Here is a 16,815-nt window from a genome sequence, read left to right as displayed (position 1 = left end):
TCTATTGTTGTTTTTTGTCTGATTTCATTTCATTTTTGTATGTTAATTGCTGTTGCCATAAATAAAGAGAGATAAAAAAGTAAATTGAACTTTAAAAACCCAGAAGAAAATTGTTCTTGGGTTTTTCAGGATTTCTTAAACCAATCAAGAATCTGAAAGTTCAATAATTGATGTTACTTGATCCCCACCAGGCGGTTCAGGTTAGATTATTTATTTCTTGCTTGCTTCCAAAATTCAGCTAAAAGTGTTAAGGGCAAGATCAAGGCTTACTGATAAAGAGGGTCTGGAATTGTAAACCTTACTGTAAAAATCAATTAAAAAAAAAACAATTAAAAAAATCTCTAAAAACTAAACTTTGTGAAATACCAAAAATATTAATACCAAAAATATGTTTTATTAATAATCAGCACAAAGTTCATAGGGAGTCAGAAGTCTTTTTTGGTTTTATTGTTTCTTTTCTTTATTCTAACGTTCTCCTCTAACTTCCTCCTCTTTCACAGAACTGATTGCTCCCTTTTTAGTACTCCTCTTCCTCTCCTCCTCCAACCTCATCTTCTCTTTTGCCTTCATCCAATCTCCTCCAAGGAACCTCAGAGCTTCCTCTGGACGCCCGCGAAGCTGCGGCCTCGGATCGAGGAGCGACTGGAAGAAGGAGCAGGCCAACTGGGTGAAACATGCGAACTGAGGCGCCAAAGCCGGGCAGTCTTTTGACTCCTGATTGTCCGGTTCTGTTTGAGGTTCTGCCCTCACATCCTCTTCATCCCTGGAGTCTTTTGCTTGTTCAAACCACTCACGATACTTCTGGTATGAGTGACAGTGATTTGCGGTTTCTTCCCAGGGGTGGCTGCCAGTGAGCATGGCATAGGTCAGAATCCCCAGCGCCCAGCTGTCTGTGCTGGGCTCCACAGAGACCCAAACTCTCTTTCTGTTTTCATTTTTCTCCATCAAACCATCATTCCCGTTGTTTATGCTTTCCCAGCTGTCCTTGTTTCCTCGAGCAACTTCAGCCTCAGGTGTGCAGTAAGGAGAGCTGTACCAAACCTCCGGGACTCTGGTTCCTTTGGCTTTGACCTGCGGTTAAAACTATTCAGTCACTTCATTCTATTAAGGATGTGTTTTTTTTACTTTTTATTTAAACACTGATTAACTTTTTTGTTTGGAAGTCACATGGTAGTAATGTATAGTATTTCGCTCCAACATTACACATTATTTTTGGAAACTCTGAATACTTTAAAAATATATATATATTTACCATTTTTAGCCCTCTGCACTAAAAATAATTCAAATTCAAAACCTTGAAGCTAAATTGGCTGAAAAGGCTAAAACAGCAAAACACCTTAAGCTAAAAGCTGTAAAGCTGTTTTCTGTTAAAGAATTTATGACTGCACACTAATTAAATGGTAGATGGATCAGGATCAGGATCAGGATCAGGATCAGGAAACTTTATTGTCATTTTATCATGATAAAACAAAATTAGGCTCTCTGGTCCCGGGCCAGCCGTTTACATTCAGACATAATAAATATAGTATCAATAATGATATCAGACTGTTACGGAGTATTGCGGTAGACGTTAGAGCTTTAACTTGCTAGTTTCGCTGAAAAAATATACAACAGAAGCTATATTGTGCTGATAAAAGCTGAAGTGGTCAATTAATGGCTAAATATACAGTGGTGCCACCATTAAAGAAAAAGAAAAAAACTATATGAGAAAAAACCTGTAAATTATGGCAAAAAGGTCAACATTTTAAAAAGAAATAGTCTTGCTTTTTTAAATAAAGTTGTAATTTGAATGGAGGAACAAAATTGAGTTTTAAGCGAGATCCTTATGCAGTGCGATGTCCATCTGATTTCTCTAAATTGTCAACATCAATTAAACTCTTCAAATGTTTTTGTTGAAACATTATAAAAGCTAGATGCAAAATCATGACTTTTTTTTTATAAAAGTTGTATGACTTTGGTCTCGTAAGATTTTGACTTTTTTCTAAGAGTTTTAATTAAATTCATTCAATTGTATTTATATAGCCCAATATTACAACATTGGTCGTCTCAGTGAGCTTCATACTTTTACAACTTTATTCTCATATATATTTTTATTTTCCTTCTTTTATGGTGTCCTTAATGGTTGGTCTAAAAAGCAACAGAAACAGACTATTTTGAAAAGATTTGAAAAGTTTCATGACACAAAACAATGAGTCAATGCCAAGTTAAAGGCAGAATCTCCAACTGTACGCATTCAAATGTTCATTTATACTAAATGAGCTAAAAACAAACAAAATGTGAATGTTTTTTTAAATATTATGTAAAGAATGTTTTTGTTCTGACCATGCCAAAGTCTCCCAACTTGACCCATCGGCAGGCGGAGTCACAGAGGAAGACATTCTCCGGTTTGAGATCTCTGTGGACGAAACCAAGGGAGTGGAGGTGGGAGAGACCCCCACACAGCTGGGACACCACCCGCTGACAGCAGTCCTCCTCCATGCCAAGCTGAAGAACTCACAACGTTCATGTCATGAAAAATTCCTCTGTCCATGTCACCTTTGAGCTAAAATGCGTTTGTACCTCAGGCAGGATGACGTCATAGAGGTCTCCAAAGAGGCTGGCCTGTTGAGCAAACACGTAGTGTGAAGGGGTGAAGTAAACGATTCCCAGAGCTCTGGTCAGGGAGGGATGAGTGCAGAACGACAGAGAGACGTTGTACTCCCTCAGAAATGAGAAAAGCGACGTGGACTTACGAGGGAAGAACTTCAACGCCATTGGCGTACCTGCAGAAAAAGATCGCCATTCATCCTTTTCTCTGTTTTGAGGGTTTAAAAGCATCTGAACTTCTGTACCTCTTTTCCTGTGTACAGCCAGAGTAACTTTCCCGTAGGAGCCCTCTCCCAGCGGCTTCAGGAGCTGGAAGTGTTCAGACGTGTCCATCGCTGTTAGAGACTGAGCCGTCAGGTGGCACATCTCCTCTAGGAGCTCTGCAGCAGCCTGGACATGCAGGCAAACATGAGTTAGGCACATAAGCTATTAAAATGAAATGTAAAGAGTTGAACATTTTCTTTCCAGCTGTTGTTGATGTATCCATAAAAAAAATATCAAAAAATGACTATCCAGGCTGGCAAGGGTCATGCTTTAATTCAGACTATGACTGGAAATTGGAATTTATATAAAGACCGACTCTAATGGAAGACATATATTTAGAAAATTAAACAGAAAATTGCATTTCTGAGTATTTCTTCATTCAAAGAATTGTGAATCAGGAGCAGACAATAAAATGCAGTCTGAAAAAGAGCTCATTTGTGACTTTGAAAATACACTGGCCAGGCCACAAGCTCCCTGCTCCGCTCCATTCTGATGCATCCACAAATAGATCCATGGACGTTTTCCTTTTTCTCAGCTGAGCTCGTATCAACACACTGCGGCTGGGCAGCTCCATTATTAATCGCCTTTTTTGTACCAGTAATGATAAATTAGTGGTGTGAGGGGCTTTTTGGTTTGATGAAAATGTGATGTAAATGAGCACCTTCATCCAAGACAGCACTGAAAATACGCCAAATGACACTCAATAAAACATTGAAGATTCAAGTTTTCTTTAGAATTGAACATGAATTTGAAGACTTTTATTTGCTCTGAATGCTTTAATGATAGTCTCCGGAGGGATGGCATAGTAATCAGATTATTAATCTCTGTTTTTCCTCGTTGAAGCAAATCCAACCGTTGTGGCAACGATGGCTGCCATGGTAACACTGACAACACTAATCCAGGAGTACAAACAAGTCTGTTAATAGCTTGGTGAAATCCTTTCAAGCTCATCCCCGGGTTTTGTCTGTTGATGCTTCCACTACAGCTGGCACCCTTGGGAGCTTCTTAGGATTAGGTTTCAGGGTGTCCAGCCAAAACAGAGGATGGTGGGGTGTTGAGGTATTGAGGAGGAGGGTTCACAGCTCATCAATGAACTTAAGTGCAGGTCTACAGTAAAGTCTAGTTCACACAAACAGCATAGAAAACAATGAGTCACACGTATTTGGACTGAGTTTGCACCACCTGTCCACTGAATTAATATTTAGTACACATTAAATGACTTTTTCTCTGAGCATTTCTATATCAGTGGAACATTTATTACAAATAAAACTAACTTTTTTACGCTGAAAGTGTCGAGAACAGGACACCTTTTTCATTATGCAGCAATAATTAAATAGCATTGATTGAAATTTCTGAATTTTATTTTTTTTGTTGTTATAGTTTTTGGTTTTTAAGTAAAATACTACCTGCACTGTATTGTACAGTTGATTTTAACTTCAAACAACAAGCTTTTTTTTTAATATAAGAACATTTATGCAACAATATTCCAGCTGAGGCAGAACTATCCTGTTTGGTTTCACTCAGCAAGAAAATACATAGTCCTCTGTTTCTTTTTTCACTCTAAATGTATTGCTTCCATACCGTTTGTTAGTCTATAGAACTCTACTAAATAAAATTTCCTGTTGCATTGTATAATTTTTTGCTCTAAATTATGATCCTAGCCTGCAGAATGAAGGAACAATTGAAGAAGGATAATATTAGTGTATCTGATTATTTGATTACTTCCCCATATTTTAAGTCACCAAAGTCATTCATACAATCTCATTACTGTGGGCTCAATAGAGCTGTAAAAAGGAAAAAATGTGTATGACAATCACAACATGTTTACCTCTCAGAGTGTGAACATGTTTTCTGCTACACAGAGACCACTTCACAGAGTCAAAGTGGGACTTAGATGTACTATTAGTGTCCTTAAACTTCTGAAAGCTCAGCATATGGGATTACAGCCACAGTCTTGTCCTGTGGTCATCTTACTTTAGTAACACGGGGCATCAACACTTGTAAAATATGCTTTGCAAAGATAGTCATATAATAGTAAGGAAATTGCCATTTTTTTGTATAATGGGGTGTTCAGAATGTTGTCGGATAGAAACGATTTACAGTATGTGGAACGAGGTCATTTTGGGGGGTTGGTGTCCACTAATAGTTTTTATTCTGACACTGGATTATGTTGTGCACAAATGGTTTGATTAGTTTCAAAAGAGCATAAAGAGAAGTTTCCCTGCATGCCTTAGAAAGTACTAATGTTTTTGATTATGTTAAAGGACTCAAATTACAAATATGTAATTAAAAATGTCATTTGTTGTTACAAAAAAAAGTTTCACTATTTTTAAAAGTGTCATGTCCCAAATGTGATGTAAGAAATGTGAATTTTGACATATCAGCGAGTCAAAATCATGCCAGTTTTGCAGCAGTGAGGGAATCCCTGCCTCTGCTTGAACTTACAGTCATCTTGCTGCTGTGGCTGAGCTCAGTGGCGTTGCTCCTCAGTCAGGAATCTGTCCGACATAAATCAGCATTCTGCAGCAGTGCAAACGCCCAAGGTGTCCTCTAAGTGCTCTAGTCACCCTGCAGCTGGGAGCGTGTCACGCTGCTGCTGCTGCTGCTGTCAGGGCTCAGTTATACCCCTCAACGCTTCCACACCGTCTGACGCTAGGGTGTCTGCTGCAGAAGCGACTTTTGTCCCAGAGTGGTCTGTCCTCACCTCCACCCCCAGGCTGAAGCAGAGGGAGGATCCAAACTCGTACGTGTTTTTTGGTCACCAAAAGTGTGACCTTTTTTTAGACAAAACAAGCGTCTTGAGTATCTATTTGATCCCGTGTTTAATTTAATAGGAATTATTCAAATTCAAAATTCAAAAGCTTTAGAAAAACAGCACAATGACAGCATCAACTTGCAAATTATTGAAGCTTTACAGAAAACTCAAAGCTCTTCTTGTGGGTCTAAAAATAATACATGTGTTAGTTGTTTTGTTTACAAAAGCTTTTTCTTGGCTTTAAATTACAACATTGTAATTAATGTGCTTGATAAAATGGACGATCAAACACAACTAAGTTGATTCCCTAATTTTCACATGCAAACAAAATGTAAAAAACAAAATGTCTTTTTCTGTTTTTATCAGGCAGCAGTGGATGAAGTTTATTTTAAAAAAATCATTATGGAGAAAAGTCTCTTGAAATAAAAGTGTGCTAAAACAGAGGTTTACCAACTTATAGTGAGCTATTTTTATAACTTTTAAAAATCTACAGAATTTCTTCCCCAAGAGACTTTAGAGATTTATATTTTATCTTTAAAGTCTACACGTTTTTGTTGTTACTTTTAAGTAATATTGGTCATATAATTATTTTTTGTTTAGCTTAGACCAGAGTTAGCATGAGTGTGTTCACACCTGCACTCTTGGTCCGGACCAATGTGGGACACTAGCATTTAGCTCTGAATTGGTCAGACCGGGTGCCTGGAACGATCCTTCAGGGAAAGCAAACTGGAGCAAAGGCAGAACAAGTCATTCTGCCGTGACATAAACTCCACACTTAAAAAGACATTAAAGTTCCCTCGATCGGTTTTCCTATTTGTATGTTTATGAGCATATTCTGAAAAAGTTAGCACTCTTAATCTCTCTAACAACATTTAAAGATACATTATATTACATTGTGTTCTTATATGTAATACTTGTTTATTTTTACCAACAAATGTAGTTTAGTTATTCCACAAATGAAATCATGAGACGTATTAGTCCATATTTTATGTCTGGAGAGCAGAGAAGAGTTTGGAGTAATTAACTGGATATTTTTCACATCTGGCTTTGATCATTTTTTAATCTGGGTGTTTTCTGGAACATCTTTACAGGAACATAAAGTAATTTTCAATAGTATATCCCCTTGAAATTTCCATTTTCCATTCCATCCTCAAAGGAAAAACACACTAACTTTCCAGGTTGGGACATTGTCTCACTCTAAACACACAATCCTGCCTTTCTCTCATTCCGGTTGTTTGAATTATGATCCTGTAGAGGGATTTTCCTCAAACACTCCTGTTTCTGCATTCCTCGACTGTGACCACAGTCCACACAAACTCGACATGTATTCCAGAGGAGGCCTGCATCAATTAAAACTGAAGTCTGTCCTCGAGTTAGGTCATGTCTCATGCCACATGTCAACAATATGCAAGTCACTTTAGGTTAGCTCAGTTCATCCTGGAGTTCACAGCTGAACGGTTCACCCCCCCTCACACAGTTCTCATGCTATGTGGAACCAAAGGAGGAACTCTGACATTTTTCAGTGGAAGTGCTGCTTGGCCGTGATCACTCCGTGTCATTAGTTCTGCATAAAGATGGTGACCTCACTAACTAAATGTTATTAGGGTTCATATTTTCCCTTCGGGTTCACAGAGGCAACGTTGTAATCCTGTTATGTTTGAAATAAGCATGGAAACTTAATGTATGTTTGAATGAGTGCTCAGGAAAACCAAAGGACATCTAAATTGACTCTGCTCTTTAAAGTGAAGTCTCACTGGGCAGCAAGAACTAAAGACTTGTGGGGAAAATCACAGCTCAGTAAATGTTTTCCATATTGTTGTCGCCGAACTGTACATTAATCATATAAGATTTTCGGTTCTCTAATGTTGGCTATACATGTGGGTCACTCAGTCCAGATGAATAGATTTTTCTGATTCAACAACCCCTGATGGTTCAGAGCACACATTTCTATTGAACTAATATCACTCTACAGAAACTATGTCCTAGAAAACAACAGGTTTTTTTTGTTAAAAAGGGCATAATCATAATAAAAAAGACTACTAGGAATGGCTTTGTTTACCAATGCATATTAAAATGGGAACCATATTAATTTTTAAGTGTTTTTAAAATGTGCAATCTTAATTACTTTAATAATTTTGCTTATGTTTTATAAAATTATTTTTATTCTTTTTGTAATTTTGTATATTGTCAAGCACTTTGAATTGCCCTGGGTATGAATTGTGCTTTATAAATACACTTGCTTTCTAGCTTTCTTGCTAAAAAGATCAAAAGGTGATTGGATCATTGTCATCCAAGTTGTATTTTTTATCCAATATGGTGACATAAACAAAGTCACTTGATTGCTTGCAGCCAAAATTGACAAAAAATTTAATCAATTATCAATTTAATAGCAGCATCATGTTACAGGAAGAGCATACTCAATGATTAAAGCACAGTGTTAAAAAATGAACAATTTTATATTTAATGTCTTCGAGTAACAATATGCATGACATATTTTCAGTTATTGGAAGAGTACAAATTAAATAAAAAGTCATGTTTAATGAAAGAAATTCTAAACAAATCGAAATGTATAAAAAATACAAACCTTATAAATAGTATTCAGTAAGTGATTACATGACCATACTTCAATATCCATATTAAATACTGTATAAAAGAATAAACATAAAGGTGAGATGCCTGCATCTCCAAATAAACACTAATAAATGACATGAATACAATACATAAATAAGATGCTAAATAAACAGTTAAAAAAATAATTGTTTTTCTATTTTTTGTCATTTAGCTCATCAAACAGATAAACACTTATCAGGCACGGTGAATGTAAACAGTCTCAGGGAGAACAAAAGTAACAGGTACCTCTGCACAGTGCGTTTTTTGTAAACCGTTGGCTAATCATTATGGTCCTTATTGTTCCTCAAATGTAGATGTTTGAGCAAATTACTTGTTCAGAACTGCATTTCTTAAGAGTCAGCTGTTGCAAACTTGGCTTGTATATTTTCTGCCATATGAAGCTTCACTTTTACTGTCCGGGTATAATTCTGGTTTTACCCCAGTATGCAGCACTCAACTTTATTTTCAGCTTAATGTAATAATTTTCCAATAAATACTGTGAAGGTTTAATCAAGCTATCGCTTGCTAATATAGGTCTAATTTTAATTATTTTCAACCTAAACTTCACTTTAGACACTAAGAACTGGTCAAGTGGTTCAGCGGCCTCCTTTAGGCCTCTGATTGAGATTTCTGTTGGGTCAGGTGGGCTCGTGTTAGGGCTTATCGTGAACATGTGGCTTATTTCAAGAAGCAATATTCAGCCAAGGTCATAAAAAGCCAGATAGCGGCCAAGTAAACCTGCATATGTAAGCTGTATACGGGTCAAACATTCTTAGTAAAATGGAAACTGTGCTCAAGAGGAATTTTAAATCAGTATTATAGAAATGAGCTCCAGCTAAAATTGTTACAACAAAGAAATTCCCTAATATTAAAAGCACATAATAATCCTTATACCAATATTTTTCCAGTATTGTCAGTATTTTCAGTATTTCCATTCATCTTTGAATCCATTTTATCCCTTTCAGGGTCACGGGGCTGCTGGAGTCTATCCCGGCCACTGTGTAGACTGGCCACCTGTCCAGAGTCCCCTGCCTGTCACAGGGCCACAATCACACCCCTCTGGCTCCTCCCTATTGCTCCAGTTGTAGGGGTATTTGAAGCTATAGTGATGTCCAAAAGTGTTTTTTAAACTGGAGCCGTAGCGATTTAGGCCGAATCCGGATTGCCTCCCTGCTCCTCTGGCTCCTCCCTATTGCTCCAATTGTAGGGGCATTTGAAGCTGTAGCAGTGTCTGTCAGTGTTTTTTCAAGGAGGAGCCATAGCGACTCAGGGATGGCTGTACACTATACACTAACATAGATGACGACAGATGATGTCATCAAGCGGTACCAACATTTGAATTTGAAGACACTATTTTTGCCATATCTCTCTGCTTGGAGGGATAAATGTAGGGATAGGGAGAAGCTGTAGGGGTAGGGGAAAGTATCTGGATTCGGCTACAGTCTTACAAACTAACATCCGATCATACATTGTTGGATAAAATTATTCATACCCCTTGTTTATGAATCATTTTTGTTGTACACTGTTAAGTGTCATAATTGCCCCACAGTAGCATGTAAACATTCTAGTACGGCACCATGGGATGTGGAACCAGAACTCATTGGGAATCTAAAGTTATTATTATTTTTATCATTATTAAAGTTGTGAAATTTTGCTCAATATATGATGCTTAAAAGAGCAATGTGACAGCTGCAGTTTCATGACCTTCAGGCCATCAGTTGGGTTCCTGTGTTAGCATTATTGCATTCCAGCAATAAGCCGCTTTACAGTGGTTACAGCGGAAAAGCACTGGCCAAACATTTAACTCAAATCCTTTATGCTGCAGCCAGATCTTCTTCTGATCAACAATAAAACCCTTTTGGACCAACGACAAAATACTTTTAGCTGCTCAGAAATTTCCACGGAAAGCCGGGTTGCATCAAAGGCAGTGGGGACAACAGGAAATGATGGCGATGAGGGCAACAAAGGAACTTCTTCTTTGATCTAAAAAGGAGAGAGATGGCAAACATGATGACACATTCAGTTGTTTTATTCTGTAGCTTGTTAAAAGCTAAGACTTGAACTTTTATAGCTAAAATAGTTTAAATCATAACTGCTTCTAGTTTCTAGAACAAACAAAAATTATTGCAGAAATACATAAAAGAAAAATGACAGGTATAAGTTTTTGATATAAATTACATGAGAACCTCATTTCGAGTTCTTCAACTTTATTATGCAGTCTTTTTTTTATTTTAGATTTTTGCATATCATAATTTGGTTTTCAATAAAACCTGTTTGCATAAATTGTAACACAGTTTTTTTAAACATTATTTGAAAGCTTATTCTACTATTTAATGTTTCTCCAAATTTGGTTTTGAAAGATTCACATAAATGTAAAATGTAAGTGATGCTATCACTTGAAATTGTTTAGAAAAGTGCATGATATTCAAGAATTCTGCTGCATAGTAATCACACATAAAATCCAATGCAGTCTGAGAATGTAAATTTAATAGTTTTGTTAGTTATGATCTCATATAATTATAGCAGCACGTTGGGTTTCAAAATCAGATGAAGGTATTGTAAAATTCTCACAAGCAAAACGCATTAAAAGTAAATGCGCTAATACAAACTGCTGATACTGTAAATTCTGCATTTTGTTTAATTCAACATTTATTTTATTTTATTAATGTTTAGGGCATGTTTAATGCCTCACTCACCTGATGCAAAGAGGCAACGATTAGGTTGGACAGGTGTGCAAGGTGATTGATGGCGCCCTCATCTGACTGAAAAGGCAAACTGAAATTTTCTTTCACCGTTTTTAGCCAGCTCTCATGCAGCTTGAAGGATTCAGTATATCCATACAGTAAAGAGAGTGACTCATTGACCTGCAGAGCCAAGAAGAGTTTGTCTCTCAGTTGACAAGATATCCACATCATTTTTCAACAAAAAGAAAATTGTGACGATGTGATTACCTTCAATGAGGAGAAGTGGACAGCTGTGTGGCGTATATGAGGTAGACTCTCCAGCCTGTGATCCACAACCTCAAAATGTTTCAGTCCATCATCTGTCTGTTACAAACACAAAGGTACAGGCATGAAGCATACATTTTTTGACATTTTCATTACTTTAATAATATTTTATTATATTTTAAATGATGATTGGTTGAAAGAAAGCATCATTTTTAATGCGTGTGTTCTGCAAAAAAATAGAAATATGTTTTTTTACTTAAGTTCCCATGATGCACAATGTGGAAACTTTTGATGTAAGGCTATTTATATTTCAGCAACGTGTTGCAGATTGCTATGTATGCTGGTAGAAATATGACTATAATGAAACAAAGATTTGCTGTTGTACATTACAGTTGCATTGTGGGAGCTAGTTGCAAATATAGATTTTTTTGATTAACCAAAAGACATTTTTTTTTATTTTTAATATTGTTTACAATATCTGACTGAGAAAAAGGGTTGCTTGCAATAGTGTGATGAGATCCGACGTTACCAAGCCATGAAGTTTTTTTGATGAGTTGATCAATTTGTCCACTTGATGAATCATCGACCCAAACACGCCACAGAGGGAGAAGTTCTGGGTGGGACGAGCCGAGGAACGGGCGAACAGCTCCACCAGAAGCAGCAGGCGCAGCAGACACAAGGCTGACTCATGGATCACTGCACACATGAGACCAATGGACAAGTTGGCCCACGAGGTCTGGTTCAAAGAGTAAACAAAGCGATCCAGTAAAGGAGTTAATGTGCACTGACATTCCTAAGACAGGTGCCTGATGGCTGCGGTCAGCAGCTGAGATTTCCTCCATTTTTCTCCAAACCACAAAGCATTTTTTTTCAATTTCTTGACCTAAAAGCAGCTGCTGCAAATTTTTCAGTCTGCTTGTCACAACACCATTAAAGAAGTCAAACAAAACATGCGACCTAATTAAGATGTTCACATTTACAGTTAACTGTGACATCAGATAAATGTAAGTGACTTGTGGTCTAGACGAATAGTCATTCTCAGAGCCTGATAAGAGCTGGAACTGACAGATTAAAGCTCTGCAGCGTGGGCGAGCGCTAAGACACCAAACAGGTCAGATGCTGCTGTTTTGTGGAGCAGTGGGATGGGTGTGGGTGTGTGCGCGGAGGAAACGCAAACATCGGAGCTCCTGCTTCTGGGAAATATCAATTCTGCACCATCAGATTTCACCAATCCCACCTCCAGTCCACAGCTCTCTTTAGCAAGTCTAGTCAAAGGCCAAATAAGAGCATTAAAGTACAAATTGGACAGAAACTGTAGTTTTTCAACTCTCTCTGGTAAAGTTTCCAAAAATTCCTTTTGTTCTTGATGGCTATAATACTACAATACTACAGCCTGAAGAGTCAAATAATGATCATTAGTATTCCTCATTTCTCAGCCTTTAAGTTTTGAAACTCTGTCCCAAAGCCAACTCAACTATGCTATTGTTAAACCCTGGTTGCCATAGAAACCTGTGGTTCAGCACATGTGCTCATCAGATGTAGTAGCAGCTAATCTGGTAGAGCTGTGTTTCTTTGGTTTTTCTTTTTTTAATCATTAAAAATCTGTTCAAATCGAGGTGAGTTCAGCAAAGACTAGAGTTGCCTGTCAGATACGTTTAACCTCACAACAGTAAACGGGTCTTTTCAAGCTCCCTGGTCAGGAATGAAGACGAGTGTCTGCCATCCAGTCTGACTCAGATTTATCTCCACTGTGACCTCAGAAAGATGACACCTCGCGCTGCACTCTTCATTGAGAAAGCAGCCGCTTTGTCAAAAGCCTCAGGCCAGGCAGACACTTTTACTTTTGCTAATTGCAGCATGGAGGTCAGAGGGGAACAGTGAGCAAACCCCTCTGTGTTTAGGAAATAACGTTTGTGTCTCTATTAAAATACTGTTTCGGATTTTTAACCTCAGTTTATCTGAACTTCAGGGTCAGAGCTTCTTCATGTTTTTGTTTTTCTGAACTCAGACACTTTCATTTCAGAATTTGCCCAACTTTTTCCCACAACCTGAAGTGAGACAGCGTTCCCAAAGTGTCTGTTTTCATGGCAGGACTTTGGCAGGAAGACAGAACAGAACTGTGTCAGCCAGATGCACTGTAAGGTTTGTGACTGCCAAAATATTTTGTTCAACTTAAGACTGTCCCTTTGCTAGTTGTTGTTAACTGATTTTTTTATCTGTTAAACTGATTTTGAACCTTTTTTGGGGGGAATTTTCCAAGTTTTCTCATTTCCAGTCCATTTTCTGCATCAGAACATCATCATCTGATTTTAAATTTGTTCATTCTGAGCCTTGAGCTTGATAATGATGTGATTTATTTATTTGTTTGTTTGTTTTATATATTTGGTTTGTTTTTTACTTATTTGTTTAAAACAAAAGACAAAACAATAAAACGAACCAACCAAATTTCTGTGACAACGAAAATAGAACAGAAAGAAGACCTATTATACTTTTTTGTTTATACTTTATTGTAATTCTTAGTTTGGACACTAGGGGGAACTTGTGTGTTTAAACGATAGCTGAGTGTGGAAAAACAGTTTGGAGAGTACCTGCTTTTATCTGTTTTGCTTTTAAATATAAATGTTCATTCACTGTACTAAAAAGACTTGCAAGAAATTTTGCAAATAAAATTCTGCATACGGTGTTTAAGTAAAACAAAAAGGGACAGCCAAAAACATTGCCAGAACATAATAAAAAGTCACCTCAAAATCAATCAAAGCCGCAATTTAACGTTTTTAGGTTTAACGGCCAACCAGGAACTGCTGCAGTTTCTTAGAGGGCCACTGAGGGATGATTTAATTTCTCCCCCCAAACTTTTGTGATGGTCACAAAACCTTAAAACACAATGTCAGCAACAGCATTTTAAACTGTAAGATCAATATTTCTGTTTAGCTTGGAAGGAAATGCTGCAGTGATTCACGAGTACAAAGTACAAATACACCACATACCAAACATTAGATGTACTAAACTGATACCAAACCTGCAAATAAAGTTAAAGATTTACCACTTTGCATGTGGTCCTTCAGTAAACAAACCTTTGTGGCCCTTTCTGAGACTGTAAGACTTTACTTCTTAAATTCTCATTTGGGAAATGGGTAATGATCATTATTGTCATGAATCTTCTGAGTGTAGTAAGTTTCTTTTTAACTTTAGAAGATTGCCTCTTTTGTTATCCTTTTGACATTTGGGGGGGGGGGGGGGGACTGTGCGAAATACACACACTGATCATCCTTTTGTCTATTTTCAAAGCATGCCCTGTGGTCTTTTCATTATATATATGCCATTCTTAGACAAAATGATAAAAAAAAATATGCTGTGACTTTTTATTGGACATAGTACCTGCAGAGCGCCAGGAGTTCGTTAGAAATTTGCCCCCAGAGTTGTGGGTGGAACTGTTGGAATGGAGCAACCCCCCCCCCCCCCCCCCCCCCTTCCTGTCATATATTTGTTTACGTGCTATTCCATTAGTTTACAACCCCTCACACCCCCAACCTCAGATTATCAGTGCAACAACAAAAATGCCGAGCAATATTGGAATATTGGCCAAATTGGAATACATCAGCGGAGCAGGGAGCTTGTGGCCCGCCCATTGTATTTTCTGCGTCACAAATAAGCTCTTTTTTGAATGGCGATTTTTGTCAGCCCCTGATTCACAATGATTTGAAAAATGTAATTTGAGTTTAATTTTCTCTAATATGTCCTCCATCATGAGAAATAGTCCACAAAACTGGATTTTTGCTTTAAAAAAAACCCTCAAACCTTAATTCTCCATGTTAATAAATGATCAATCCTTCCAGCTGAAGCATTAAAGGCGGTGAAGGTCCCTCATCAATGGTCAGACTGTGATAGACCTCGCTCAGTTGAGTTGACTCAAACTCAACTTCATTTGGCTGTCGGAAAACTACTGAGGAAAAAAAAATCAGCAAAAACACTTACGGTAGTCTAAGCACACACACACACAGAGCGGAGCAATGTACAGTCATGTATCTGGCAAAGTATACAGCTGTGACAGCATTACTGCTCAAAGCGAAGCTGCCTCAGAGGCACAGTCAATGGGCCTCCTTTGATGTATTTAACAGGCCGTTTCATCGGAGCGCATTCACTCCAACATGACACGCAGACAAATGCGTGCAGTGTCTCACATAATCAGCCACTTCCACCGTTTCCGTTTGAGTCCGTGCCTTTTTCTTTTTTTTTTTTTTCTGCTGGGTCAGACAAACAAACACTGGAGTTTCCTGTGTGCACTGACTGAGAGCCCTATTTCCTATGCTCTCTTTACTTTTCCCCTTAAGGGAACCTTTGGCAGGTGCCTCTCTGAAGCTCTAAGGAACTTGATGAACTGCAGTTCTAAGGTTTGACTTTTGAACAGGTTTTCCATTCCTTGCTTCTTCTACAAGCGTAGAAATAACATATTTTTATTGTTTTATGCTGTGTGCATCTATTTAACAACCTTTATCAACTGGTAAAACCCAGCGTGGCAGGACTAAACGAATGGAAGTGGATAAAATCGTGTTTTGGTTCAAACCGACAGCCTCCAATAAGGTCTAATAGTGACATTTTATTTTATCTTCATAGACAATTTCATCAAGTTTAGCATCTATACATGAAAAAAACAAACTTTTACCTTTTCCAGCAAGTATAATTTCCTTTCCATGCTTACATCTTTAATGCATACCACAAAGTGACAAATGTTAAGTCTTAGACTAACAACTGGGCATAGTAACAAGGATGTTTCCATGTACTGTACACATTACTTAGCTCAGCACAGATTTAAAAAAATACACGATCAGGAATCTCGTGAGACTGCTGAATGTTTTGAAGACAGAATTTCCCAAAAAGTTGAAATTGTTTTGCAAGAAACACACAAGAAGCAAAAGAGGAACTTAGCTGACACTTTTTGTCGGGTTTGACAGGATTTAGAGTCAGAATGTGAGAAAGATTCTCCTGAATTACTCAGAATATTTACTCTGCAGGTGCTCTGTTATACCTTTCTTTTTTTTAAATTGACTGATTTCTGATTGATAAAAAACAAACCACACAACCTCTGCAGAAAACAGAACCGTGCACAGCTGCATTGTCACATTTTGCACAGTCAGTTGTTTCATCCACCGTGACGCACACAGTGTGACATCAGGATGCTGAAATCCCAGCTGCATTCTGGCAATGAATCATTGATTTACACTCACCCTCCTGGGAAACATGGGGTGAGTTTTTACCAAGCCTTCCTTAAAAATGCCTTTTGTTGTTCTCGTTTACAGTTTCACGGTGTGAAATCATCAGCTGCAGGTCAGTAATAACAGCGAAAGGGCTTCCAGTCTGCTGTGGATTTGAAGTTCCACATTTGGCCACAGGAGGTAGACCGGCTTTACTGCTGACTCATCAGTAAATGCATCATTGATCTGGTCCCATCAGCAGTAATTCAATTGGAGATGACATCACCGTCTGCCTGGCTTTTCCTAAGAGCGCGTGATGTCGCAATAACAGAAAGCCAAACACAAAACTCGAACAATCTTTGTCTAACCTTGAGTCTTGTTTCACTCTGAGGAGGAAGTCCGTCACATCTTCTGAGCTGTACGATATTTTGTTAAATATACTTTCTTGGTCTGTAGTACT

At 37.8% G+C, this 16,815-nt stretch overlaps 2 protein-coding genes across 2 annotated transcripts; both read right to left on the bottom strand.

Annotated features, from left to right (window-relative positions):
* Window positions 1-414: 414 nt before the first annotated feature.
* On the bottom strand, window positions 415-5,546 carry LOC101167552 (serine/threonine-protein kinase SBK1). The gene is made up of 5 exons (XM_004073882.4): window positions 5,296-5,546; window positions 2,832-2,976; window positions 2,560-2,762; window positions 2,323-2,484; window positions 415-1,071 (listed from the first exon to the last, which is right to left on the bottom strand). The coding sequence occupies exons 1-5, from the start codon at window positions 5,299-5,301 to the stop codon at window positions 466-468; spliced, it is 1,122 nt and encodes a 373-aa protein (XP_004073930.1). The 5' UTR covers window positions 5,302-5,546; the 3' UTR covers window positions 415-465.
* Window positions 5,547-7,987: 2,441 nt separating this feature from the next.
* On the bottom strand, window positions 7,988-12,393 carry LOC101158459. Its single transcript, XM_023960336.1, has 4 exons — window positions 11,693-12,393; window positions 11,167-11,262; window positions 10,912-11,079; window positions 7,988-10,198 (listed from the first exon to the last, which is right to left on the bottom strand). The coding sequence occupies exons 1-4, from the start codon at window positions 11,867-11,869 to the stop codon at window positions 10,016-10,018; spliced, it is 624 nt and encodes a 207-aa protein (XP_023816104.1). The 5' UTR covers window positions 11,870-12,393; the 3' UTR covers window positions 7,988-10,015.
* Between the last annotated feature and the right edge of the window lie 4,422 nt (window positions 12,394-16,815).

The sequence above is a fragment of the Oryzias latipes genome, chromosome 11 (assembly GCF_002234675.1).
Source record: "Oryzias latipes chromosome 11, ASM223467v1".
Taxonomy (NCBI): domain Eukaryota; kingdom Metazoa; phylum Chordata; class Actinopteri; order Beloniformes; family Adrianichthyidae; genus Oryzias; species Oryzias latipes.
This window is presented reverse-complemented; position numbering and strand designations above follow the sequence as displayed.